This window comes from Peromyscus maniculatus, chromosome 23 (genome assembly GCF_049852395.1).
Source record: "Peromyscus maniculatus bairdii isolate BWxNUB_F1_BW_parent chromosome 23, HU_Pman_BW_mat_3.1, whole genome shotgun sequence".
Classification (NCBI taxonomy): domain Eukaryota; kingdom Metazoa; phylum Chordata; class Mammalia; order Rodentia; family Cricetidae; genus Peromyscus; species Peromyscus maniculatus.
The window spans coordinates 18,997,163-19,024,708 of record NC_134874.1 but is presented as its reverse complement, the minus strand read 5'-3'; the positions used below and the strand labels follow the sequence as shown (position 1 = coordinate 19,024,708).

The window sequence follows — 27,546 nt, the reverse complement described above, 5'->3', positions numbered from 1 at the left end:
AATGAAAGCCCCTTCCTATGAGGTTCCAACACATTCAAAATCAACACAAGGCGACTTTACGATCTGAGGTTTGGGGGGACAAGCTATATCCTCACAGGCTTCTGAGCCCCACGGGATGAGAAATAAGGGTAGCCGAGGTTGGCACACCCCGTGACCAGCAAGATTCGAGGTTGACAAAGCTGTACAGCTTTTGCTGACTGAAATAATATTTGAATAGCATGTCTGACTGTCCTCCAGAGTCCGTTGGCTCCATCAATCCCTAACTGAAGGCTGGGGTGATGGCTCCATCCATAAAGTGCTTTGTGTACAAGTTTGGGGGACCTGAGTCAACACACCCACAACCCAGTGAGGCAAAACAAAACAAAACAAAACAAAACAAAACAAAACAAAACAAAACAGGTCTCAGCAGTATGCTCTTGTAATCTCAGTCCCGGGGAAGCAGAGACAAGACAAATTCTAGACCTGAGCAGCCACTGTAACTTTAGCGGGGACAAGAGTTAGTAGGGACACCCTGGGGGCCAGGAGGCAGTTCTGTGCGCACAGCACTCACCGAACAAATCTGATGGGGGTGGGTGGCCCTATGTTGGGAGACTCCGGGACTTGGAGGAGACCGGGCCTCGGTAGGTTACTAGGGAGAGGTTCTTGAAGGAAAAAGCCCCGCCCTGACTCTGCTCTCACCCTTTGCTCCCCGTCTGTCATGACACGGGGTGCCTTGGCCACAAGCGTGCAGTGAGAACTCTGCCCTGGCCTCTCTGTCCTGAGGGACTCAAACCTGCCATTCAGAAGCAGGCTATGCTAACAATGCTCCATGTGGACAGGCCAACAGTGATCGTGTCCCAGGCTTCTCCCACTGTGAGTTCCACAGCCAGGCCATGAGCATTGGCTTCGGGCCCCAGTATCTCTGTAGGCGCATCCAATTTAGTCAGGGGAAACTAACTCTTTTAACTATTGCGAGTCTTGACCAGGCGATGAACCGTGGGGCTTGTACAGCTCCAACCTTTGAGAAATCCCTGTGGTCCCTTCAGACATCAGTCTGAGAGGCGTAACTGACCCTCCAGAAACCATGCTTCTTTGATGGCATATCTTCCACTTTCCCCTGTTCCCACACTCAGGGGTCTCTAGCCAATTCTCTCAATAGATGTACTCTCCACAAATGAGAGGGGCACATCACTGGCCTCCACCACGCTGGCCTTCCACTCTGCACCAGACGGCCCCAGAGTTCAGGAAGCTGCTGATACAATGTATGGTTAAAGTAGGAGGAAGGGAAGACGATACCAAAAAAATCACACAGCTTGTACATGCACCTGTTTTGAAGATCCACATGAGCCCGGTATAGACACCTGGGAGTGGTGGTGGTGGTGGGGCACACCCTTCTTTCCCTGAGAGCTCAAGATGTACCCACATGCCACTGAGATGGAGATCTTAATGCGTGGTTGTTTCCTATTTCTAAGAGGGGACGTAGGGCGGACAATTTCCCTCAGGAGAAAGTGGATTATCTTACTATATCATTCCCTAATCTGCTGTTTCCAGTAAGCAGCCCCCAGCTCACTCATATTCCATCATCCTTCCCAAAAAGAACTAAAAAAAAAAAGCAAATAACGTCTTACAGCTAGCTCTAAGGCAGCCAATGGAGACCGCTTAAATGAATGGTAATGGATATTTTGCTTACCATTTTCAATGAGTTTTGCTTTCTGAGAAGCCCTTCTCGTTTATTACCTGCCTGATTTACATCATCCCCCTGGCAGCATACAGTCCCTGAAGTTTTATGCTTTTGGGTTAAGGGGATGAGGTGCCAGGCGCTGCTACTGACGGAGGAAGAAGGGAGAATGGCAAGGGCTTCAGACCGTGTTCTATGGAGGCGCATGGACCTCAGAAGGTCTACCCCCAAGATTCACCTGAGAACTTAGCTGACCGGCCACTCAACACAAGGGCGGGCAGGTAGGAAGGAAGGGTCTGCTCCATGTGTGGTCCTGGTGCCACCAGCATGTTAGTAAAGCAGCAGGTGGCTGGGGGAGAGGGGGCAGAGATCACACATGTTTACATTTCTGCTGCAAACGAAGGGGCATCTCTACAAATGCATTCTATTTAGGAAGGATCCCCTGGTGGAAAATGAACGTAGCTCAGCCGCTGAAGCCGCTGGCTTCGTTTTGTAAGTCCCTTGCTTGGAAAAAGGAAGGAGTCTTGTTCCAGGACGACTTTTCACGGCAGTCTCTCTCTCTACCTGGAAGTTACAGATAATCGACTTCCTGAAGAAAACAGGCTCTATTGTGGCAGGAGCCTGGCCGGCTGCTTTTGCGTCGGGCTTACTGACTGCAGAATCGGCTTCCTGAACAATCAGGCTTTTGTTGAACCTGCACAGCGATGTAACAACTGTGAACTGCTGGATGTGTTAGCGCTTACCTGTAATCCCAGCCCACACGAGACAGAAGAAGAGTTTTAAGGCCAGCATGAGACAGACAGTGAGTCCAGGCCAGTCTGGGCTACTTGACTAGATAATGACTCCAAAAAAATAAATAAATAAAAAGCAAATGTTTATAGATTTGATATGACAATGTGGGGTTTCAGCTGCTCTGGAAAAGCCTGGTGCTCTGGTCACACAGGCGTCATGCATTCCCACCTGGGAGGGTCTAGAAACTGAAAAGTCACACTCTGTTTAGGCACATGCAGCCTGTCTCCCTTTGTAATGATTCCAGAGCAGGAGCTGGTATAGTCTACCCACCTCCTAGCAGGACACTGGCCCCTCTAGTCTTGAGACACCTGTCCATGGTGCTGAAATTCCAAGCATATGCTTCCCTTGGGCTGACCCCCTCGCTCGGCAGCGCAGATTTGCATGGCAGTAGTTTCGGGACAGAACTCAAACCCCCCATTTCCAAAATGTTATCCATGATGAAGAAGGAACCCTGCAGATGAAAGTATGTCCTCTTTGGATTCTCTTGGGTTCTCTGGGCTGTTCTGGAACAAGTCTTGAACACCCACATCACCGGAACCCCTGCCTGCTTCTCTCACCATAGTCTCCGCTTCCAGCCGCTTCCTTTAGCGTTATTCCATTCAAACTTGGTCACCAGGCTTTGGGTTTGCCTTCACAAATTCATTCATTCATTCTCTCTCTCTCTCTCTCTCTCTCTCTCTCTCTCTCTCTCTCTCACTCTCAGCAAGCATGTGGCTTTCTGCTGCTAGCACAAGAAATTGGACTACAACATAGTTTTTTTTATTTTATAAAGGAGTCACTTCCTTTAAGATGTATGTATGTATGTATGTATGTATGTATGCATGCATGCATGTATTTGAGACAGGGTTTCTCTGTGTAACAGCCCTGGTTGTCCTGGAACTCACTGTGTAGCCCAGATTGGCCTCAAACTCACAGAGATCCACACCTGCCTCTGCTTCCAGAGTGCTGGGATTAAAGGCATGCGCTACCACCACCCAGCTAAGATTTATTTATTTATTTTTTAAATTATGTGTATAGGTATGTTGCTTTATGTATGTTCAGGAGATCACAGAGGCCAGAAGAGGGCGTCAGATCCCCTAGAGCTGGAGTTACAGGCAGCTGGGAGCTGCCATGTGGGTGCTGGGAATCGAACCCTGGTCTTCTACAAGAGAAACAATGCTTTCAACCACCAAGCTGTCTCTCTTGCCCTGGTTTTTATATTTTGATTGTATTTGCTCCTCTTTAATGATGCAACCGAGGTGCCCCTTCTCCAATCATTTGTACACATTAAATCTATTTTTGAAAGAAAACACTTTCAGTCACTTACTTATATGTTCCATCTGGGTGCCTGCTCCTTCTAAGTACCTTCCTTCTTTATCTACCTACCCGATCATGTGACTTTGGTTGTAGAGGCTGTCGGAAAAGATTTAGTGCAACAATGTGCACATTTTGTAAAATGCCAGACTCCAGGGACTACATGGGGGCCTGTCTTGCGTGCTGCTGAGTGCTGAGAAATACAGAGTACTCCTGTTACTCCGGTGTGTGCTTTTAAGGCAGTATGCTTGCTTGGTAGATAGTAATGCTTTTAACACTAATGCTTTAACAGCTGAGCCTGAAAAGAAACTTCCAAGCGCAGAAGCGAGCTGCATTATGTCAAGGCATTTGGCTGGGAACAACTACGTGGCAGGGTCAGGATTCCTGCAGCTGGCATTTGTGACCCAAACCATGTGCCAGCTGGATCATGACCTCAGGGTTTACCTCTTCCAGCAACGGAACCTCATTCATTTCAGGGAATGCCCACCGGTTCAAGAACAATCTTGTGCTTAGGCATTTCCCCTGAAGACTAGATTCATAAAGCAAGGCCTAGGGGATGCTCAGGGCAGAAGCCCTTTTCAGATGAAAATTCCACACTGGAGTCCAGGGGACTTCAGCCAGCTTCCCGCTTTCTTTCTGCCACCGGCAAGTCATTCTTCCGGGTCAGAGAAAGTACTTGCCTAATTGATCCCTCGCTGCCTAGGCAGGACTGTCCTGGACACCGGGATCTGAACAAAGACTTAGAAGAGGAAAAGGAGATGAAAGGTGAATGCAGGATGTTTCTGAAGGAAGGAATGCACAGAGGGCCAGGAGAGCGAGTTCTGACTCAGGTCCGTTGCTGTCTGCTCATCGCACCCCATCTCGCCTCACCCCCACCCCCCGCCACGCCCATTCTTTCCCGGAAGTCACACAGATCTCATGCCAACTCACTCAGAGTCATGCAGACTCTGATGGGGAAAGATTTGGACCGAGCATGAACTGCTGTGTTGGCTTCACACTCTAAGTATGAAGTACTCTAAGTAAGGCTGTTAGCTTGACTTGGCCTGAGAGCAGAGATGTTCAGGATGCTAAAAACAAAAAGGGGGGGCACAAAGTCAATAGGGTGGTTCAGGTATGAGCTATTTTCCTGGGTCTGGGGGATTCTGGCAAATGGCTTTGAGTCCTTGAATCCCACCATTCTTCGGGGAGGTTTTGGGCAAGCAGAGACAGGGCTCCATACTGTCTTGGTGAGTTTCCGCAAGCAAGCTTTCTCTCCCAACTCTTCATCTGAGAGGCCATTTCCCCAGGGGAGGCAGTGGGGGGCTCTTCTGATCCTGAGTCCCAGGCTGGGTTTGCCAGAAGCAAACCCTGGGATGGAAAATCATCTGACAGAGGTGAAGGATTTTTATTCTCCCACTGGGAGAAAATGGGAAGCAAGAGAGAAGAAAATGTCCCCAACACAGGAAAGAGGTCCAGCGTTGGGCAGTTTTCTAAAGTCCCAGCTTCCAGCCTGCTTGTTCCAGTGTCCCGCAATGTTTGGTGTCCAAGTATGGAGACAGAGCTGGGCTTTCCACACTCCACATCTAACCTCACAGGTAGGGCAACCAAGGAAGACAAATCCCCAGTAGTGTCCTTCCAGTGACCTGCAAAAAGTGGGTCAAAGGAACCCTTCAGCCTAGACCCCAGTGAAAGTATCGTAGGATGTGAGGGCAACCTCACAGCGGGGGACCGGATTGTGAAACCCTCCCTGTTCATTTCCTGAAGCCCCTGCCCTGCCGTGACTGTGTTTGGAAACCAGCTATTTATGGAAGTAGTTAAGTCTAAATGAGATCCTGGGAGGGCCGCAACCTGATGAGGGCGGAGGTATTAAATCCAATCTTGACTTAGGGTGGGCTGTCACGGTAGAGCCCTGTTGTAGATGAGAGGTGACTGGATGTGCAGAGGACATGAAAGGAGTGGCACCAAGTGAGCTATTAATAATGTCCCTTCTTCACCCACACATCACCAAGCCTCATCATAAGGGTGACCATGTGTGTATGGCGTATCACATGTTAGTGCTGGGTTCATATCTGGGACAGGTTCCCAGTGTCTCTGTCTCTCTGGGTCTGTCTGTATCTCCCTGTCTCACTGTCTCTGTCTCCATCTGTCTGTCTGTCTGTCTGTCTCTTGTCTCTCTCTCTGTGTGTGTGTATGTATGTATGTGTGTGTGTGTGTGTAGATGTCAGAGGACAACTTGTCTGTGTGGGTCTCCTCTCTTCTATGATGCGAATTCTGGGGATTGAACTCAGGTCGTCAGGCTTGGCAGCAAGGCCTTTACCCACTGAGCTCTCTCCCTGGATCCACCTGTTTTTTTTTTATTATTATTATTATGATGATGATGATGATGATGATGATGATGATGATGATGAGTTATTAGCATGAGTCTCTTACTGGTGTGTGGGCTTCCCAATTAGTCTAGGCTGACTGGTCAGAAAGCACTGGGATTATGGGTGCCCAAGTCCTCACACTCACACAGCGAGCACTCTGCTGCTGGGCCCCCCTTCTTAGCCCCAGCAAATCATCTTTTATGAGCCAGCACTCTGGGATGGGACTGAGACCTGGAAACACAGCTACAGCTTCCATGCCTCCAACGGGCAGCTCTCCTAATTGCCGACACTCACGAGGGACATCATCGCAAGAGCCAAAGGCGAGGCGCACAGCACTCTCAGCCTCTCCGACTGCGGCCGGCCAGCACCCCACGGAGAGGCTCCTGCAGGCAGCCACAAATCACAAAGATGGGGAGAGGGGGTTCTGTGCCAACAGGATCCTCAGATAATTGACTGAGTTTGTCCTTGAAGCAAGAAGCCTTGGTACACAGGTCCTGATGAGGGCTGTCTGCTTCTGCTGGGCTGGCCAGCGAGGCCAGCTCCTGTGCTCGGGGCTGGATTGGGCATGGGAGAGCTTTTCCCGTCAATCTTCCTCAGAGGTCCAGGAAGCTTCCCTGATGGGGCCTGTAGAGGCTGACGCAGCTGACCTGAGCCCACACCGCTGCTCCAGGTCCTCTTCGGGCAGTTCAGTGATTCAGGACTGTAAGGGTGCTTGCTGCGGGCTGTTGGCCGCAGGAAGCAAGTTCACACGTACATCTCTGTGAATGGTCACTACGCTACCTTGAAAGGCAAGCAGCTTTGCAGGCGAAGAAGAACTAACGGTTTTGAGCTGGGTTGAAAGGGGTGGGGGTTTAACCTGGATCACTTAGTGGGGAATCTGAGGAGGTCACAAAGTGCTTGGAGGTCAAAGTAGGAGGCAGGTGACATGTATATAGACAAGTGTTTCCTGAAGCTTGGAAAAGGGCTGGCTGGCTGAGGCTGGCTCTGTAGGTGAGGGTCAGCTGCAAGCTAGGAAACTGAATGGCAAGCTCCAGAAGGCAAAGGGAGGGACCGTCCCTGCCGCCCTGCTTACATCTGTATCGATTCCCAGTGAAGTCACTTGTATTCTGATCTCAAGAACTTTCAGATGATAAACTTACGTCATTTTAAGGCATTGCACCTGTGGTGACTTTTTCCAGCAATAAGGAACTGACATAAAGACCCAGGGCAATGTAGAGGCACAATGGATGATAGAACCATATCTTCCCATGTTCTAAAAGAATTATCCACGGGCTGATCTGATGGAGGAATTTTCTCAATTGAAGTTCTCTCTTCTCAGATGACCCTGACCCTGGCCTGTGTCAAGTTGGCAAGAAGTCTAACTAGGACAAGCATCTACGTGTAGAGACAAGGACCCTTCCCTGCATGATCCTTCTTCAACAAGATGCTTTAGACCCTGGATGACACTTGGATAGGTACTCACCTTGAGACCTGGAGCAGAAGATTCTGATAAGGTATGCAGATATATAGAGGTTATAAGGGTATGCTGCTGGGGTTGGTGGGGTGGGTAGCTCGGCACAAGAGTCTAAGTTTGATGCCTAGGAATCATGAAAAGGGATGGGTATGGTGGCATGTGCTTATAATCTCAGCACTGGGGATAAGGAGACGGGATGATCCCTGGAGCTCACTCTAGTCAGCTGCTTGGCCAGTGAGAAACCCTGTCTTAAACAAGGTGGATGGTTACCTGAGGAACAAGAACCAAGGTCATCTTCAGGCCTACACACACACACACACACACACACACACACACACACACACACACACACCTATACACATAATTTAAAAGGCATATTATTTTAAGGTCCAAGTCCTTGGATGATTTGTTGTACAGTGATAGACAAGTCTAAGGCCCTGTGTGAGCTACAGGGAGCTGGCTCCAGAGCTCCACACACTCTGGGTACTTGAGATCAGGTGTGGCTCTCATTGAGTGGTTCCCACCCAGCATGGAGTGGAGAACCATGCAAAGCTTTCTGAGGGTCCACGTGAGGGATGGGTGTGAAGGGGGCTAAATATCAGTGTTGCACAGATGACAAGGCTCTCCAGCAGCAGGTGGCTGTTTCTTGGCATGTGCCAGGCCCTTGCTGAATCAATCTGTCCCTGTGGCTGAGTGGCAGCTATTGTGAGGTCCGGGCTGTCACAATCTGGAAAGGGTGTTTGAGCACACTGATGATATTGGTCCTTCCATAGCAAGTGTGCTGAAGGGGGGAAAAACACTTTCTCAGACGTCATTTAGGGAAACTGAGAGCAGGTAGGCATAGCCAGGTTTTCTCCACCACATACACCTGCTGGTGACCACCCTGAGTCTAGCTGGTGGCAGTATACCTGTCTAGAGTCTAAAGTGAAGTTACCTTGAAAATGGTGCATAGTATTCTGCCAAAGCCTTCCAAAGGTGGGGCTGGAGAGATGGATCGGTTGTTAAAAGCACTGACTGCTCTTGCAGAGGACCTAACACACCTGGCACACACATAATGGGTCACAACCACCCGTAACTACAGCTCCAGGGGATCCGAGACACTTTTTCTGGCCTCTGTAGGCACCAGAGAGAGAGATGTGGTACACACACACCTCCCCAGCTCCCGCATAACTTAAAAAAATCATTTAAAACAAAACCAAATCCTCCTCAAGGACCAAACCAGGAAAGCCATGCACTCTCCTCCCAGGGACATGCCAGCCTTCAACTCGGGTTCTTAGAAGCCCCAGAACACACAGGGCTGACCACATGGCTCTTCAGAGTTTCCAACAAATATCTCATCTCCCTTTCAAGGATTCTCCATCTGTGTCGGATGCAAAGAACTATTTACATGTGTAAGTTCACTGTCTGTTAATTAACATGCCTGCTTTCATTTCCTTAATTGTCTGTGGTAATTAGATTTTACATGACACCAACTGGGAAAGCTTAGTTTGTCCTCTGGCCTCCTGAATAACGAAGGGTCCACGCACACATTTTCTTTCTGGCTTTTTTTTTTTTTGACAAGGTCAAAGACTGAGACACTGGGATGTATTCAAAAGTTCTCCCAGGGATCACCATGAGGATGGCTAGGGCAGAAGCTAGGAGCCATTCAGCATGAAAGCTGTCTTTCATGGGCATTAAAGGAGGGGTCTGCAGAGGGTCCCATGGACCCACGAATAAAGTGCTCATAAGCGAAGTGGAGTAGTTTTGTTTAATGGCAGCATTTTAAGGGTTAATTGAGATATGTTCCATAAGTTAACCTTTCTTTCCTGTATCTAAATTCCTTCAGGAAAGCACATTGAGAGGAGAGCTGTAGAGAGCCCTAGCAAGGGAATACATGTCTGATGGAAAAAAAAAAAAAATGACGGCACACTGTGTGCCTACAGGGAAATATCACGTGGTACTCCATTCATATGTACAATTAACACTTGCCATTCAAAAATTAAAGTGCAGACATTGGAGATGCCAGCCGTGCTGAAGTCAGATACCATCGACCCGTGGACAGCTCACTGGAACCTGTCAACTCTGGTAGCTGGGTTTTACTGACCTCAGCAAAAACTGCATGTGTCAGGGAAACAGCTGGGATGCCAAATTTAGAAGGGTTTTCAATTTTTAATAAATGAATCCTATGCCACTCAGGTTGGCAAAGCAATTCTTTTGTTAAGCGACTGCGTGCAAGGCAGCACAGGGAAACCAAGCTCTATTCCAGCTAGAAAGGACACAAGTCAGCCTGAATGTCTCCTAAAGAGCTACTGGAGCCCGTACTGAATGCGATTGGCCTCTCTATTAATGCAAGCAAACCATGTGCCTTACAAACTCAAAACCATTTGCATCAAGGATATAATGTACTCTGAGCGTACCTCACCGCACCCAATAGCTTCCTCTTTCCGTCCCTTCCATTTCTTCTCACCCTACAGATTGGCAGGAAGCCATTCTTCTAGATAGAGCTTCCATAATGACTTAAAAACTCTTTTACCAGCCATCACCAAGACAGGATCAAACCTAATATACATTATGAGGCGGAGGGTGCATTGTGCCAGCTAGTTTTTGTCAATTTGACATAAACTAGTCACCTGGGGAGAGGGAACCTTAGTTGAGAGGTTACCTACATTAGACTGACTATCTGTGGGGGCATTTTCTTGATTGGTGGCTGATGTGGGAGGTCCCAGTCGACTGTGGGTGGTGGTGCCATGCCTGGGCAAGGTAGTTCTGCATGCCACAAGAAAGCAGGCAGAGCAAGTCAGTAAGCAGCACCCCTCCATGGTCTCTGGCTCAGCTCCTGCCTCCAGGTTCCTGCCCTGTTTGAGTTCCAGCCATGATTTCCCTCAGTGATAGACCGTTACCAAGAAGCCAAATAAACGCTCTTCTTCCTCAGGTTGATTTTGGTCATGGTCTTCATCACAGTAACAGAAACCCAAGCTAGAAAAGCCACTTCAGCTTCTATTTTCCATGGGTACCAGACAGAGATTTTTGTGGAAGGAAGCTCACTGCTCAGCATTATCTGGGACAGTGGTTCTCAACCTTCCTAATACTGTGACCCTTTAACACAGTTCCTCATGTTGTGGTGACCCCCAACCACAAAATTATTTTCGTTGCTACTTCATAACTGTAATCTTGCTGCTGTTCTGTGTCATTATGCAAATATCTGTGCTTTCCAATAGTCTTAGGCGACCCGTGTGAAATGGTTGTTTGATACTCCAATGGGGGCATGAACTACAGGTTGAGAACCACTGATCTAGGTGACTCAAACCTGAAAACAACCTTGATTATCAAAAACACAGCATGTTTACTTGCATTAAGTTAAAGACTTGTGTCTTTATGTATTATGTATTATTATGTAGCCAGGAGCCTTTTTTGTTGTTGTTATTTTCAAGACAGGGTTTCTCTGTGTAGTTTTGATGCCTGTCCTGGATCTTGCTCTGTAGACCAGGCTGGTCTCAAACTCATCAAGATCTGCCTGGCTCTGCCTCCCGAGTGCTGAGATTAAAGGCCTGTGTCACCACTGCCTGGCTGGGAGCATTGTTTTAAAGAAGTACTTAAAGTCAAAATAAAACATCTCCCATATAAATGAAAAAAAAGTTTTAAAACTCCAAGTAGATATTATGAAAATATCTGAAACTTCTAAGACAAATAACTTACTATGGATTTCCTGTGTATGGAGATTGTATATACAAGACCCTGGAAGGAGATGGCCCACATCTTAGCCAGCAGGTAACAGGATGCCTTCACGTGCCTAAATTTTGTTTTTCAAAACAGCAGATGTGCTATTCTCAGAGCCATAAAACAACTGTCCTTAGGGGTAATCCACAGTGAGATTTTGGAGAGTCTCATGACAGCCTACTCTTAGCATCACAGTTTATTACCTCCTTCCCTCGGTTCCTTCTCACCAATGACTACATCTAATCTGTGTGCAGGACTGAGCATTTCATCACAGCATCCTCTGATAACTCGCAGAAATGAGTTCAGGTGACAAAGTGGGGGTGATGTCATTTCTGTCCCAATGTTCAAAGAGCACAAGGCTGGCACCTATACATGCATCATTGACCATTTGGTAATCCAGTGGGCATTAAGTCCTGGGTTTAACATCTCGGCCAGCAGTGGTCAAGAAGAAGGCAGACAAAGCTGAATGCAAAATCAGAGTGCCCTGGAGGGGCTACTTACCTATTGCGTGCCCCGGGGCCCAGGCGCTGGCAGGCCACAGAGGTGGTGGTGTGCTTCCCTCCATTGCCAACCTCCTGCCTCACATCCCACTGCCGAGGCTCGCTGGTCTGCACGGTCAGAATGTTCACCCCCTTCTTCACCTTGGCTCTGTGGATGGAGGACACAAGAAAGGGTCACCATGTCAGGCTTGAGCTTTTAGAAGTGTTGGGCCCCACTCAGCTGCTGCTACCAAAGTGCTTGGGGTGGTGGCCCTGCTGAGACCACACACAGAGGTGGAAGGGAAGTCTTCTCCCAAGGCCAAGAAATCATGGAACCTATTGGAACATACTAGGACATTGCCTCAGTCACACAAGAAAGTTTTACATGATCCCAGCTTGTAGATCTACCAAGAAGGTAACGAAATCATTTACTGGTAATAAGTTTATGTGTGGGTAAGTACACATGAGTGCAGTGTCCAAGGAGGTCAGAAGAAAGCATCAGATCCCCTGGAGCTGGAGTTATAGGTGCTTGTGAGCCACCACGTGGGTGCTGGAAACTGAACCCAGGTCCTCTGCAAGAGCAGCCAGTGCTCTTAATCACTGAGTCATCTCTTCAGCACCATGCCCTTCCCCCAAACCCAAAGCATGGAGTCTAAAGACTTGGGTAAGAAGTAAAAACAAAGTGAATGAAAACGTAGGAGGGCATAACTCAGAAAGTGACAATGGGAATTGAACATGTGAATAACAGGGTGAGGGAGTTGAGGGGTGGGGGTGGGGGACTCAGGAGGACTGCTTATGAATTAGTTCACAAAACTTCTAAAAGAGCATGCATTTACCAACTACAAGAGACTAGTAGACTATATGTACAATGGACAATAACAAGCCACATGATCAGTGCATATTTGAACACAAGGTATGCTGAGAGGAGCTATAGAGGAAAAGGTTGTCCCGGGTAGCTTTATCTGTCAACCGGAAACAGCTCGGAGTCATATGGGGCCTCAGTGGAGAAGCTTGAAGGAGCACATTGACCTGTGGGCCTATCTGGGGAAACCGTACTTAGTTGTTGGTGTAGGACAGCCCAGCCCACTGTGGGCGGCACTGAAAAGGTATTCCTGAGTTATAGAAGACAGCCAGCTGTGCATGAGGCTGCCAGCCCACAGCCAGCATCCCCCATGGTCCCTACCATGCTTCTCTGTCCATGAAGTGAGTACCTTGGTCGGGGGTAATGCTGTGTGGAATGGCAAGTAGGCTGCCTTGAGTTTTTTTCAATGATGGGCTGTGACTTGGGATTGTAAGTCACATAACCTCCACCCCCACAGCTTGCTTTAAATCAGAGCATTTTGGCCACAGATACAGAAGGGAGGCTAAGGACAACAGTCAAGAAGCAGCATGGAGTTGGAGTCCACGGCAGCCTCATGGAAGTGGCAGGAACAATCGAGGCAGAAGTGACTTCCGACCGGAGCCCTGTGCCCGGCCTAATTACAGATTCAGTGGTCTCTATGCATTAGAGCCTCGAAAAGCCTTTATTCTCTATGTCCCTGCTTGGGAAACCACACAGGAGGTGCTCCAGCCAGCCAGGGAGGATGTGGTGGGATACAGGGAAGAAGGTCCAGACTTCAACAGAGAGACAGGCACCCGGGACACAGTCCAGGGAGAGTGTAGGAGATGCCTAGCAATGATGCCGATGCTGTGTGACTTCTGGTAGAAATGCGAACAGATATCTATTCACTCCAGGTAGGGTATCCATGACAGACAAAGAAAAGATCCATGAACCAGTGAGTTTATTGGGGTGAGTGAGGGGAACATGGATGACTCAAAGGCAGCTGCAATCATCACCCCCAACCTCGCCCCAGAATGGGTGACGAAGCATAAAGTTGCACCCTGTGGGGATCTCAGCACACCTTGCAGGCAGTTCCACCCAAGAGTCTCCTCTTTCCCCAGATATTGCTATTGCTTCGTAAACTTGGGGGACCAGCTTTGTGAATCTTCTCACTTTCCGGCTTCCCGAGCCAGGTAAGTTTCTCAGCTTGGGAGGCAAAATTTCAGCACAGAGGAAGTAACTAATGACAGAAAGAAAATGAGATTCCTAACATCTGTGATCTAAATCAATATGTCATGAGATTCGATCGGCTAGAGAGGAGTTCAGGAATGAGTCAGAGCCAAACATGCAGAGAATCAAGAAGAACAGTCCAACTCAGGGGCCGGAGAGATGGCGAGGTGGTTCAGAGCACCGACTGCTCTTGTAGAGGACCCAAGTTCATTTCCCAGCACTCATGGGGTTGCTCATAACTGCTTGTAACTCTAGTTCCAGATTCGACAGGTACCTGTACACTCACACACACACACACACACACACACACACACACACACACACACACACACACACACATTTTAAGTTCTATGTAAAATCAATGTGTTAAGCATACTTAGTACAGTGAGATGAGGAAGCATTTGACAGGCAATATTTAAAGGTACGCTATCACAGGGCAGCCCCATCCTTCCTAGCAGAGAAACTGATAGTCTTGGGTGTTCCTGCACCTCTCTCTGCTGCTGGGAAGTAAGGCTTCCTGCTGTGTGAGCCGGCTGGAAACGGGCTATGGGTGCATCTGGACCTTGCCTGAGATTCTAGACTTCAGCAGAGCCATGTGCTTTCCCCCCACTACTGGAGTTCACACAAACTGGAGAACCCTGGTGGTCTGGCTGGTGAGTGGTTTCGTGTCTGAGAGAGCTGGAGAGCTAGGCACTGAGGGAGGCCAGGCCAAGGAGCTTAGAAGGGCTTCTAGTGAACACCGATCGCTTTCTTGGGTGAGAACAATGGGTGTTTAAATCTATTCCATGGACTAGCGGGGGGAGGCAGCAGTTCGAATCCAAGGACTGGATGTTTTGCAAGTGGAGACAGCACTGAAGATGGTGGGTGATGTGAGACAGACACTCATCCTTGGAGATGCCTGGCTTCGAGGTAAGGAGTGGAGGTGACTTGGCCAGCCAGAGGCCGGCTTTCCCAGCATGGGTGTATGGACTGGAACCACACAGACTGGGATAAGGAACTCGGCTCCAATCACCTGCATGTGTTTCTCTTATGTCATCTGCCTCCAGCGTACACTATGTCCTGGTCCCATGTGCCCTGATTTGTGGGTCTGCTGTTGCTGGCCACCAGGGTTCAGGGGTATCATTTGTTATTTATGATGCCTGGGCTGGGCTCAGTGTTTCTCAGCATACTCAGGCAGGGTGCTGGGATGCCTCAGGACACCCTCCCGATGTGGGCCTCACCTTGGTGGCACACCCAGCCTCACTGTAAGTACCTGTGCAGGGCTCACGCATCCATTCTGCCTATTCCCAGCCGGCGATCTTGCCCAGTCCTTGCTGGTTAGAAACAATAGCTTTACCCGTCTTTTTCCAATATGTAATAAGGGGTGATTAAGTGTTCTTAGGGAAAATCGATGCTCACTACACATTTTGAACATCGAACGGCTAATTTCCACCCCCGAGTTTTCTCCCTCTGGTCATTTGTAACCTCCCTGTATAACGCTTCCTCCAGAAACTGCTGAGTTCTGCTGGGATGCATGAGCCTCTGCGAGGCAGGACGGTATTTTTGAGTATCAATCAGTCTTGGGCCCTGGGGACCTAGATCTAAACCTCAGACGGTGTATGTCAGAAAGTAAAACCACATAATTAGGTGCCATTTAGAGTGCACTGTCCATCCCATTAGCACATCTTGGAGTCCTAGCCCTGGATCCTCAGAGTGTGGTCCCATTCATAAAGGGTCCTTTTTTTGGGGGGTGGGGTAGACTTCAGTGATTGTTCAGCCATTAAAGCTCTTGTCACATAAGCATGAAGACTGGGGTTTGGGTCCACAGAAACCCACATACATGCTGGGTGGGTATGGGAATTCTCTCATAATTCCAGCCTGGGAAGGCTGAGACGGGATGCCCGGAGCAAGATGGCTAGCAAGACTAGCCATTATCGATGAGCTCTGGGTTTGATTGCCAGACCTTGCTTCAATGAGTAAGATGGGAAATGGATCAAGCTGAGATCAGCCTCCCGCTTTCACATGCGTGTGCACACACATGCACAGATACCCACATACACATGTCCATACACATAAAAAAAAAACATGCCTAAACACATGCTCACTATGGTGGTATTTTATTTGTACTGAAATGTGATTTTAATTGTATATTAATAAATAAAGTTGCCCGGGGGTCAGAGCTATTAGAGCCATAGCAAGAGCGTGGCGGTGGTGGCGCACGCCTTTAATCCCAGCACTTGGTAGACAGAGCTAGGTAGATCTCTGTGTGTTCAAGGATACAGCCAGCATTGGAGACATACACCTTTAATACCTAGAGGGCTGTACTTACAGGCAGCGATGAGGCAGTCATGTGTTTGGGTTTACAACCAATGAGAAGGCAGAACAGTAAGACTTTATCAAGACAAACACATAGGAAGTAGGTCTCTTTCAGAGAGGTAGGACCACCACAGGAGAAAGGGTAAGGTTTTAGCTCTGAGCTCTGACCTCTTGGCTTTCTCTTTTACATTGGTTCTGTGTTTCTTATTTAATAAGACGGCTGGTTACATCTACAGCTCACTATACACACATGCAAAGGAAGAAGAGGTCTTTGTGGACATAACCAAGTTAAAATGAGGTCATAAAGGTGGGTCCGATCCAAACAATTGGCCACTGCAGGAGAATCCACGTGTATGTGTGTGCAGGTAAACATGGCTGCCACTCACCAAGAAGAAATACCTGGGCAACTTCTACATTAGTTATTTTTCTCTTTGCTGGGACTAAATAGGAAACCAAAGCTACTTAAGGGAAAGGAGCGTTGGCTCACAGTTTGAGGGTACATTCCATCATGGCAGGAAGGTGAGGCGGCTGGTCCCATGGCATCCACAGTCAGGAAGCAGTGAGAGATGAATGTTGATGCTCAGCTTGCTTTCTCCTTTTGATGCAGAACATGGGATGGTACCACCCACATTCAGAGTGAGTCTATCAGTTAACCTAGTCTAGAAGTAACCTTACAGGCATGCCCAGAGGTCTGCCTCTTAGGTGAGTCTAGATCCTGTCAAGTTGACAGTATTAACTGAAGCATAAATCTAATTAACCTTATCACTAAAAACCAGGAGTCGGATATGGGGTAAAACCTGAAAGATCAGAGAAGCAGAAGAGCATCCACAGTCGCTTCCTTCCTCTCCCATTCCTCCAGTCCAAAAGGACCCAGATCCTGTCTCCGCCCTGCCTTATCACTTCCTGTTCTTCTCTAGACAGACCTCCAGACATCTATGGTTCACTAGTGGCTAGCTCCACCCTCTTGACTTCAAGCAAGCTTTATTTGTCAGAACACACAACAATAACCATCACAGCTTTGGCTACACACCCCCATGGGAAAAATCTGCTGATACTTTGTTGCACTTCCCTCTGTACCAGAAGAGAAGACATGCCGAGACGTCAGCCACTCACGTGTGGCTCTATGTTATAGCTGTCCCAGAGAACCTGCACAGTGGCCAGTATGTGAGAAAAGGAGCAAGCCTCCCCCCCTCCCCCGCCTCCCTCCATCCTCCCCCCCCCCCCCCCCCGCAGCTGCCCACCCGGTCTGGCTCCTAGGAGATGTAAGGCAACCATCACTACAAGGCAGAAGCAGCAGGCATAGAGTCTGAGGGTGCTCAGTGTGTCAGTCAGGGCGCTCCACCAGCCTGGCTCCAGGTGCTGTCACAGGAAAACCTCTTGGTTCTTGTATCTGGAGACAGCTGCAGCCAAGGAGCGAGGGAGGGAGGGAGGGGGGAGGGAGGGAAGGAGGGGCCCTTGGAGTGGGCATCCATTACATGTGAGGGCACAGAGCAGAAGGTCAACGCCTTCCCACTGCAGGAAGACACCCAAGTTCATACCCACAACCAGCCACTAACCTAGCAGAGTTCCTGGGAAACTGCAGGCTGGGGTGCGGACGCTGGCTGAGGATTTCAATAGTTCAGAACACTAAGAAGGGCCAGGTGAATGTGTGAATGAAGCAGTGCTGGTGCTCCTGTAGTTCTTCTGAGCCCTGTAAAGTCATGCTGGTCAAGCCGGGTGTCGGGGGGCCAATGCTCAGGGAAGGTCACATGTATCCAGCCTCCTCCTGGCTCTCTGAAAGCAAAACCACTCAGGTTCCAGTCCCAAGTTGCTGGCGAGTCACATACCCTCTGAGATTGCATTGACTTGACACTTTTCTTCAAGTCAGCCATCTCTCTGCTATGGAAAAGTCATTTCACAAAGGAACCCCGGGTGGTCACATACGCGGTAATGAAAAATGTGTTTATGTGAATGCACACTGAAATGAATATGTGACAGTAGCAATAAGAAAAACTTATTCGTAGACCTCATAAGTTAACATGTCTGGCTACTAGCATGCTCACACTCTCTGGCAAGCAGCAATATGTAAGATTTACAAATGCAGACTCTTGTGAATACAGCTTGGCACAGACAATTCTTTTCTTCCCATTTTTTCCCTCTCCTTCCCCTCTTCCCCTCCCTCCCTCCCTTCTTTTCAAGCCTGTGATCCAAACTAGCCTGGAACTTTCAGCAATCCTCCTGCCTCAGCTTCTCGCGTGCTGGGATTACAGACACGTGCCACCCACCTTCACCACAGCTTTGCGGGATGTGAACTCACTGATCTTGTACATGGACGCGGTTGGCTCTCAGCAGTCGGGGCTGTTTTCCCATTTCCCTTCTCCCACCGGGAACCCCATGAACGCAGTCATCCTACACAACCTGTCATGTGATGATCTGGTACTGAGTGTTCTGGGTGGGGACAGGATCCTTTCTCAGGCCAGGACCTAGTCCCTCACTTATTCTGCTGGCCCCTTTGACCTTCCTTAAATTACCTGACAGGGTGGACTGTCCACTTCTGTTAGGAACCAAGAAGAAGAAAATGAGTCTGAGCATGAAATGTCCCCTGGTCATGCCTGCATCTCCTAAAAGAAGCCAGTGCATGTATGGTATCTCCTAAAAGAAGCCAGTGCATGTATGGTGTGCACAGATGTGCATATGTGCATACACAAGCGTGTGCATAAACATGAATTGTGTGTCATATGCATGTACATGTGTGCAGGAGTTATATGTATCATACATGCGCCTGTGTGTACACAGGTGTGCACATGTCAAAGCCACTGAACCTCAGCTCTTTTACCTTACCATGGAATGACTCAGTCTCTGACTCACTGACCTCAGTGACCACAGCCAGCCTGTCTGAACACATGCTTTTCCCGTCTCTGGTGGTAACAGGCGCAGCCAAAGGTGTTTTTTATGAGGCATTTTTCTGTGTCCTGATAAGCTTATCAGATGTTGGTCCCTTTGGGCCGTTGCCTGTGGCTTCCCTGTATTTGCTTCTATCTTGAGTTAACAGTGACTTCTTTATCAGCAGGTCTTTGTATCTCCGAGGCAAAGCTGGAGCTGGAGGGCAGCGGGGCTCCCGATGCTGTCGCGCTCCATTGCTTCTGGTCCTCAGCAGTGGGTTCCCCATCTCCATTTCAGAACCTGCTCTAAGACGTTCATTAACAACACACGCACCATTGCACGGCTTCAACAGGCTTACTTCTCAGACTTGCACGCCGCCTCCCCACACCGCAAGCTAAACAGCATGTAATGGGTACCTGCTGGATGTTCGAGTTTTAGGATTTTGCAAAACTAGCTGTTCGATCAATCCTTTAGTCTGCTGTCAACCTAATATACTTAGGATTGTATAATTTGGAAAAAGGAGCTGGGCCTGGGGGCACAGCATGTAATCTCAGGTAGCTGGGCAGCTGAGGCAGGAGGATCATAAGCTGCCTGGGCCACAGGATGATTTCAAGGCCAGCCTGGACAACTTGATGAGATCCTGTTTTACACTAAAATAACACAAAGAGGTGAGGGAATGGCTCAGCAGTTAAGAGCATGTATTAATCTTGCAAAGGACCCAAGTTTAATGTGCAGTATTCACAGCAGGCAGCTCACAACTAACTGTAAATTCCAGATCCAAGGGACCTTTCGCCCTCTTCTGGCCTCCAAGGGCATTACACTCATGTGCACATTCCCTCTCTCCCCACAAACACCTAATTAAAAAGAATAAAAATCAATCTTAAAAAATACAAAAGGACTTGGACTTTGCCTCACATGTGACAGACACTGGGTTCTGTCTTCAAAACCACACACAGAAAAGGTAGGAGACACTCAAAACTCAACCACTCACTATTTGTTTTCAACTGCCTATCATCTGTCATTTCTGAGGTCATTTTTGTCAATGTATCCCTATAGAGGCAACAGTACACAGTAACAAATTATATATATAGCATCTCTTCCAAGGTCTGTATTCAGTGGCATCGATCACACTGGTACCTGAACTTACAGTCGGCCATTGGCAGAGGTGACAAATGGGGATGTTTCTCCAGAGTGCCCCTTGATGGGCATTAACCCACACACCATGGGACCAGCCGACTCCATTAGAAGATATAGTGAAAGGATGAAACGGTGCTGGTGGGTCGGCGGAAGAGTCACGGCCATGGCAGAACCCAATATTAGTTTTTAGAGCTTTAATGGAGGGAAAGGGAGGGGGAGAGAGAGAGCCAGGCCTGGCGGAGAGGAGACACAGGAAGAGAGGCGCAGAGAGAGTGTGTGGGGGTCTGTGCCCGGCTTTTAAGGCGGTACGTAGTCACGCTGATGATGTAAGGCACCAGACAAGACCCCAAGCTGCGCATGTACAGAACCCTAACATGGAGTTTACACGGTAATGCATTCTCAGCGTCTCATACCCACTATCCATCAGTGGATGCAACATCTAACCACCCGTACTGAAAATTCTCATTTGCATTTCCCGAATCCTAGCCCCTGACCCCTGACCTGTCGCTGCTGCCCTTCCTACTTCTGTCTTGCATTTCAGAGGCAGACTTCTGAGTGTTACTCTGTATCCCATCCCTCCTACATCCGCCTGTCCAGCAGAGTGTGGCCAAATGACAGACAAAAGGGCACGCTGGGAAGATTTGCTAGCAACACAATTATTTTCCCATTATAATTCCTTCAGAATTAAATCATCCTGCGTAGAATCGCAACACTCCTAATTATTTCAAAGAGAACGTTCACACAATTGGCTTAAACGCCTCAAAAATCCCAACGAGGTTCCCACAGAGCCACGGCGGTTACACACTTACATCTTATCTCTCTATGAACGGCATCTCTTCCATTTCTCCAGAGACTGATCTGTTTTCAACCGTCCATTAATGTATCTTATAGACTATGAGTCCATGGTTCTGTCTGCTTATGTTCCCAAATCATTCCTCACTTCTTCCTCTTAATTCCTTCTTTCTTTTCTTTTCTTCTTCTTTTTTTTTTTTTTTTTTGGTTTTTTTTCAAGACAGGGTTTCTCTGTTGCTTTGTACCTTTCCTGGAACTCACTCTGTAGCCCAGGCTGGCCTCTAACTCACAGAGATCTGCCTGGCTCTGCCTCCTGAGTGCTGGGATTAAAGGCATGCATCACCATCGCCCGATCTTCCTTTTAATTTTTAATATAAACTTTTTTTTAAAGGAACAGTAATTTTTCTTTATTCTTAAGAATTTCATACATGATCATATCCATCCCCGTTTCCCCCTCCAACTCTCCTCCTATTCTACAAGTCCTCTTCCCTACTTCACGCCCCCTCTTTTTTCTTTTTAATGACCCGCTAAGTCCATTTAATCCTGCTCATATGCACTGGGGTGCATATGCTCATATGCATTTAATCTGCTCATATGCCATCCACACCCACTCTCAAAGATGGATCCTCCCTCCTCCAGCATCGCCATGGGACAGTTGCTCCTCAGGAAGGGGCGGGGCCTGGAGGGCACCTCTAATTTCCGCTGGAATGTTGACTGGACTGAGCTTGCGCGTAGGTGACCACAGCTGCTGTGAGTTCATTAGTGTACCACCCAAGCCAGCCAGCTGCATCTCCTCGCTTCACTCCTCTCTACCCTCCAGCTTTCACACTCTGTTTCTTCTCCCAAGACATTCCCTGAGCATTTGGAGTCCCCAGTGTCTCCTTTCAACTGGGGTTGTATTAAAGTAACATGATTAGATGACACCTTGCTGGTTAGACCGGGTTGACCAACTTGAGTGTTGGGTGTGTACGCCAAGGATAGACTAGATCAGCCTGCACTCGAATGTGGCCTGGAGGATGAGTGCTGGTCTGGAGGCTGTGTAGGTAAACGGAGACAGTGCACACTGCACGCTTCTCTGAGAGATGCTGTCTCAGTCCCCTTCTGGAATGACTGGGAGAAGACGCTCAGTTGCGAAGGTGAGAAGAAGAAAAGGCATCCAGCCCCCTCAGCATTCTACCTGTTTAGCACCAAATTCCCCAAGCAGGAAATGTCTCAGCTGCAGCCACAAGAGCTCTTCCTGGTATCTGTCACAGACGGGTCCCCATCCCACTCTGCTCCAAAGGACCGGCTAGGCACTGCTCAGGGCTGAGCTCCAAGGTGGCAGGTCCCCATGGGGTGACTGCCCTTTAGGACATCTGGTGGGGTGTCCGTGGATGTACACTTAGCAGCGTGTAGCTGGGAAGCAGCTAAATGTCCACCATCCCTAGGACATCTCTGTCTCCAGACACAAGTATTCACTTGGCCCCAGTGCCCGCAGTCTTGAGGCCAAGAAACATGGTTATGAGGCAGAATAGATAGAGCCTGGCCCAGTGAGTGAGCAAGCGAGAGAAACCATTGCATTGTATAACCCCAAGAATGGGTTTTCTTCCTTCCTTCCTTCCTTCCTTCCTTCCTTCCTTCCTTCCTTCCTTCCTTCCTTCCTTCCTTCCTTCCTTTCCTTCCTTTCCTTCCCTTTCCTTCCTTCCTCGCTCCCTCTCTCCCTCTCTCCCTTTCTTCCTTCCTTTCCTTCCCTTTCCTTCCTTCCTTCCTTCCTTCCTTCCTTCCTTCCTTCCTTCCTTCCTTCCTTCCTCCCTCCCTCCCTCCCTCCCTCCCTCCCTCCCTTCCTTTCTTTTTGTTTTTTTTTCGAGACAGGGTTTCTCTGTGTAGCTTTGGAGCCTTTCCTGGATCTCACTCTGTAGCCAAGGCTGGCCTCGAACTCACAGAGATCCGCCTGCCTCTGCCTCCCGAGTGCTGGGATTAAAGGCGTGTGCCACCACTGCCCGGCAAAAAATGCTTTTCATGGACTTCACCACCTCCCATGCACCAGTGGCTCTGAGCTTGCCACATTGTACACATACATATGCAGACAGCTTAGAGTTCTGAAGACCTGACCACATCCGTTGTACAGCACATCCCAGCACAATGCTAATGTAGCAATAGAAATATAAGCCTCCAGCAAGGTGCTTCACGTTCTGGGAGTATTCCGAGGCAGACAGGGTGAGTGAGGACACAGAACTCTAAAGGTGGCGCACCCATGGCTGTTTATCTCTTGATGCTGGCTGGCTGAAAGCAAATCCACCTCTCTTCTGCTGCCTTGACTTTGCTGCTGCTGTTCTGTTTTTGAGACAGGGTCTCACGGTGATAGGTAGAACAGGTTCATCCCGAAACCATAGACAGCTGTCTGCCTTTGCCTCCTGAGTGCTGGGATTAAAGGTGTGCACCCCCATGCCTGGTTCCTATTGCCCTGATTGTTAATGGTCATGAGGCAGGAAAAAAATGGCTGAGTCCAGGCTCTCTGTCTATGACTATGAATATGCCCAATGGTAGCCAGAGTAAGGAGGACCACTCTGGAGTGTTTCCAGAGTCGGCCCATTTTCAGGTACATGTTTGCCATGTGTTGTATGCGTCTGTATCTTTTAATGACTCCACCAAACAGACCCATGACTAAGCTGGCTCCTCTTGGAAATATTGGTTTAAAAAGAAAAAAGGCCAATAAACTTGGTCAAACCACACAATCACAGAAGCCACGGAGGGCTCAGCCTCCTGCCCACGATAAACAAGTTCATCCTCTGCTCGTTAACAAGGATGTGTGATGGTTGACACTGACCATCATCTTGGCAGGCTCTAGAATGGCCTGTGACATGCACCTTCAGGTGTGCCTGTGATGGCATTTACAGAGAGGTTCCATCGGAGAGGAAGCCCCATGTTGAATGTGGGCGGTGCCATTCCCTAGGCTAGACTGAACCTAAAGGGGGGAAATGCACTGAGCACCGGCATCCATCTCTCTCTACTTCCTGACATTGGATGCTACGTGACCAGCTGCCTCACTCTCCTTCCAGCATGCCTTCCCCCCATGACCGACTGTACCCTCAAACCCTGAGTCAAACAAACCCTTTCTATTCTAAGTTGTTCTCAAGAGGTATTTTGTCACTGCAGAGACATAAGTAACAACTACAGGGTGGCTGGTCTATGAGCCAGTGGGAGCTTGAAATGAATGTCCTGGACCTGGGCTTTGCCACTATGGTAGGGAAGATGAGCTAGGGATAATGTATGCGCTCTCTCTCTCTCTCTCTCTCTCTCTCTCTCTCTCTCTCTCTCTCTCTCTCTCTCTCTCTCTCTCTCTCTGCTACCTTGAATGGAAACCACCTTGCTCTCAAGTCAAGAGTCGCCGGTGCAAGACTATATTAATAATACATACCATAGAAGGCAAAAGGGCCCATCTGTCAAGTTCTTAATGGCTCCCTAAGCACCTTCTCACCAGCACCTGCCGCTTCCTCCGAAGAGGCGATAGCCAGTCACGGAGGCGTCCGGGCAGGACGAGGAGGGCTCCAGTGCAGCTGGTACATCAATATTGAATGAGGCTGACCCACTAATTTGCCCCTGAAGGTGCCTCAAGTCTCTGCTCGCCCTGCTCTCCACTGCACGGCAGTGAAACTCCTCCGTAAAACCTCTCAAAGAGGACCATGATGGGCAGCTCCCAGGGTGGGCAGGCACTTCCTGCCACCCCCTTCTCTCGGCCCTCGCTGCCATCACTCTTTGTCATGTTGAGGTGTGTGACAGGACACGCTGACAACCCCACCCTGCTGCCTGCTCCTTCTTCCCCAGCCCTCTCAGCTCTTAGTTTACCCGGCACCAGAATGTCCGCTGCAAGCCGACCAGAGAGGTATGTGTGATGAGGGATGTCTTTCACCCGCTTTAAGTGTGGTGTGCGGGATTAAAAGCGTATGCCTACTGGGACACCTACTAGAGGTCTAGAGAAGTCTCTGCCAAGTTCAAACCCTCTGTCCTTAATTCAAATCACCCATCACTGCGATCTGCTCTTGCACCCTCCTGCCTGCCTTTCCCCTCATTTTCCAGCTCTGAGTCTTGACGATGTGATGCAGTACGCCGCTGGAGTGCCTCTGAGCTTCGCTCTGGCAGTTCCCTTCTCCTGACTGCTTCGTCTCTGTGCCGGCCTGGCTGGCGGCCTCTCCTCCTTCTCTCAGCTCAGATGTACCTTAGGGAGGCTCACAAAGAGTGGGATTTGTCTTCTCAGTTTTGTCCTTTGATCCTATTTTATTTTTCATCCACAGCCCTTATCACTACACACTGTGTTTATTAATTCTTCCTAACGAGCCACCCGCATCCACAAGCAGACCTCATCAGAGCCAGCCTGGTGTGACTCTGGGTAGAGCCTCAGATTCCAGGTTGCATCCTCACCAGGGCAAGGTTGGTGTGACCCCTGTGTATCTCCTTAGATTCCAAGAGTGAATTCCCTCCCACAAGGGATGGTATTAGGAGGTAGGTCCTTTAGAGGGGAGTTGGGGCATGATTGAGAAGGTTTCATGAATGGGATCAGTGTCATTATGAATGATGTCCTAGAGAGCCATCCGGCCCTTGCCAAGGGAGGACATAGCCAGAAGCCATCAACTAAGAACATGAAAGTAGCGCTCACCAGTCATCAAGTCTGCTGATCTCATGACCTTGAACATCCATCCTCTAGCTCTATAATGGATTAGCAGTGGTCTGATGTCACCAACTGACACTATTTCGTTACCACAGCCCTAACGAAGGAAGACAGAGGAAAAATCTTTCATTCGCACATAATTCCAGGACCTGGGATGGTGCATAGTGCACGCATGTGTGCATGCGCGCGCGCGCGCACACACACAGAGACACACACACACACAGAGACATACACACACAGACATACACACACAGAGACAGACAGACACACAGATAGACAGACAGACACACACAGAGACATACACACACAGACAGGCACACACAGAGACAGACAGACAGACAGACAGACAGACAGACAGACACACACCAGTCTCAAGCAACGCTGGCTTCAGACTTTTGAAACACAGAGGCCATCCCAGATTACACCTGGAGGCTCCGCTCTGGCGTGTGGCATTTTGCTGGAGTTTCCATTCTGCGCTCTTGGCTCGCAGAGGCCAGCACAGAAGCTGTTGCCCTGGACTACAAGTTCTTCCCAGGCGGTGCTGTGTTCACAGAACCCAGCCAGGTGTGATAGCTTGGAATTAAACTCGTGGTGATTCCTCCTCTGGGACAAGAGGAGGGTCTGTCCTCCTGAGGGCAGGACAGGAGCATATCCTAGCTGGTGACATCACCCTCTCCCCGGCAGTGGAAAGGCAGGCTGAACTCTAATGACTCTTGTGAGACTTGCCTCACCAGTGTCCCTGGTGGCCCCCTCCAGACCATCGTGCAGATTTTTAAGGACGGTCTTCTACACCACACCTCAAGGAAGGACGTCCTGTGTTCTCAGAACTCGGGGGACAGGGCAGGGGAGAACTCTTTCTACTGGGAGTCATGAAAAAAATGTCTCCATTGGGTAAGTGGCCATTCGCCATTTGCAACATGATGATCGAGTGTGGATGTGAGATGGGGATTCTCTCCTTATCACGTGAGGTTTTTTTTTTCCCATAAGAACCCAGAAAGAAAGAGAATGTGAGGGCCCTCACTTAACCCCCATCCCTGCTCCAGCTCTGCATTCTCACCTCCACCCCACCCCAGAGCCCCTGGGAGTTTGATATGTGGGTTTACTTTCCCGCAGTTCACAAATTACTAAGTGTAGCTTCCTTTTTTGATGAATTCTACCTTGAAGTTTGCCTTCTAAAGGCTGGAATTATATTTTTGGTTGAAAAAAAAAAGGTGAGTGAGAGGAGAAATAAATTCAATCTATTGCTGTAAACGGCAGTCTGTACTTTGAGCTATGTAGGGCTGAAGCCAGCAGGAGCTGGGAGCCCTGCGGGGAAGCCACTGCTTCTGGAGGGGACAGCTCTGATTGGTCCCCACACCGCAGATGGCAGCAAGTGTGTCCTGGAGGGAATGTGTCTGGGATGCTAATGTTTAGAATTCCCACAGCCCGCGCAATGTCTTCTGACTAAGGGACAACTACAGAGTCCTCACTTCCTCCCTAACCTTCCCACTCAGAGCAAGGGTCTCAGCCATCCCGGGCTTTGTAATAACCCCTTCTTATCTAAGCACAGCCGACCCCACTGGACTCCAGGGCCCTGTTCTGCCTTCCCTGAGGGCAGCTGACTTGCATTCTTTGGAGATTCGATGGCATGGGGATAGAAAAGAACACCCCTCTAAGCCCCATCAAGCCGGAAGCTGTGAGTCAAGGATGCTGTGTGTCTCGTTCATCTTATAGAAGATTTCACATGTTGGAGAAAGAAGCAGAGTCTTGATGCACCCCAAAAACCCTGGATCCAGTTCTGCCTGAAGCTAAACTTAAGTACTTTATTAGCTTGGGGATTGATGAATGGATTTCCTTTTTCTTTTAGCTATTTATTTTATATACCTCCCCCAGTGTGTGTGTGTGTGTGTGTGTGTGTGTGTGTGTGTGTGTGTGTGTGTCTGAACGTGTCTGTTTTCACAAGGGTGCCACAGTGCATATGTGGAGGTCAGAGTATAACTTTCTGGAGCCAGTTTTATCCTTCCGATATGTAGATTTGGGTGATCAAACTCAGGCCATCATACTTGACGGG

General features: G+C 48.9%; 1 protein-coding gene across 1 annotated transcript in view; it reads right to left on the bottom strand.

The window, feature by feature from the left end:
• Tmem132c (transmembrane protein 132C) overlaps window positions 1-27,546 on the bottom strand; it is a 323,353-nt gene that overhangs the window by 97,502 nt on the left and 198,305 nt on the right. Inside the window, exon 3 of the mRNA XM_006970660.4 lies at window positions 11,738-11,884. Within this exon, the coding sequence (XP_006970722.2) occupies window positions 11,738-11,884 (147 nt within the window). The remainder of the gene's footprint in view (window positions 1-11,737; window positions 11,885-27,546) is intronic.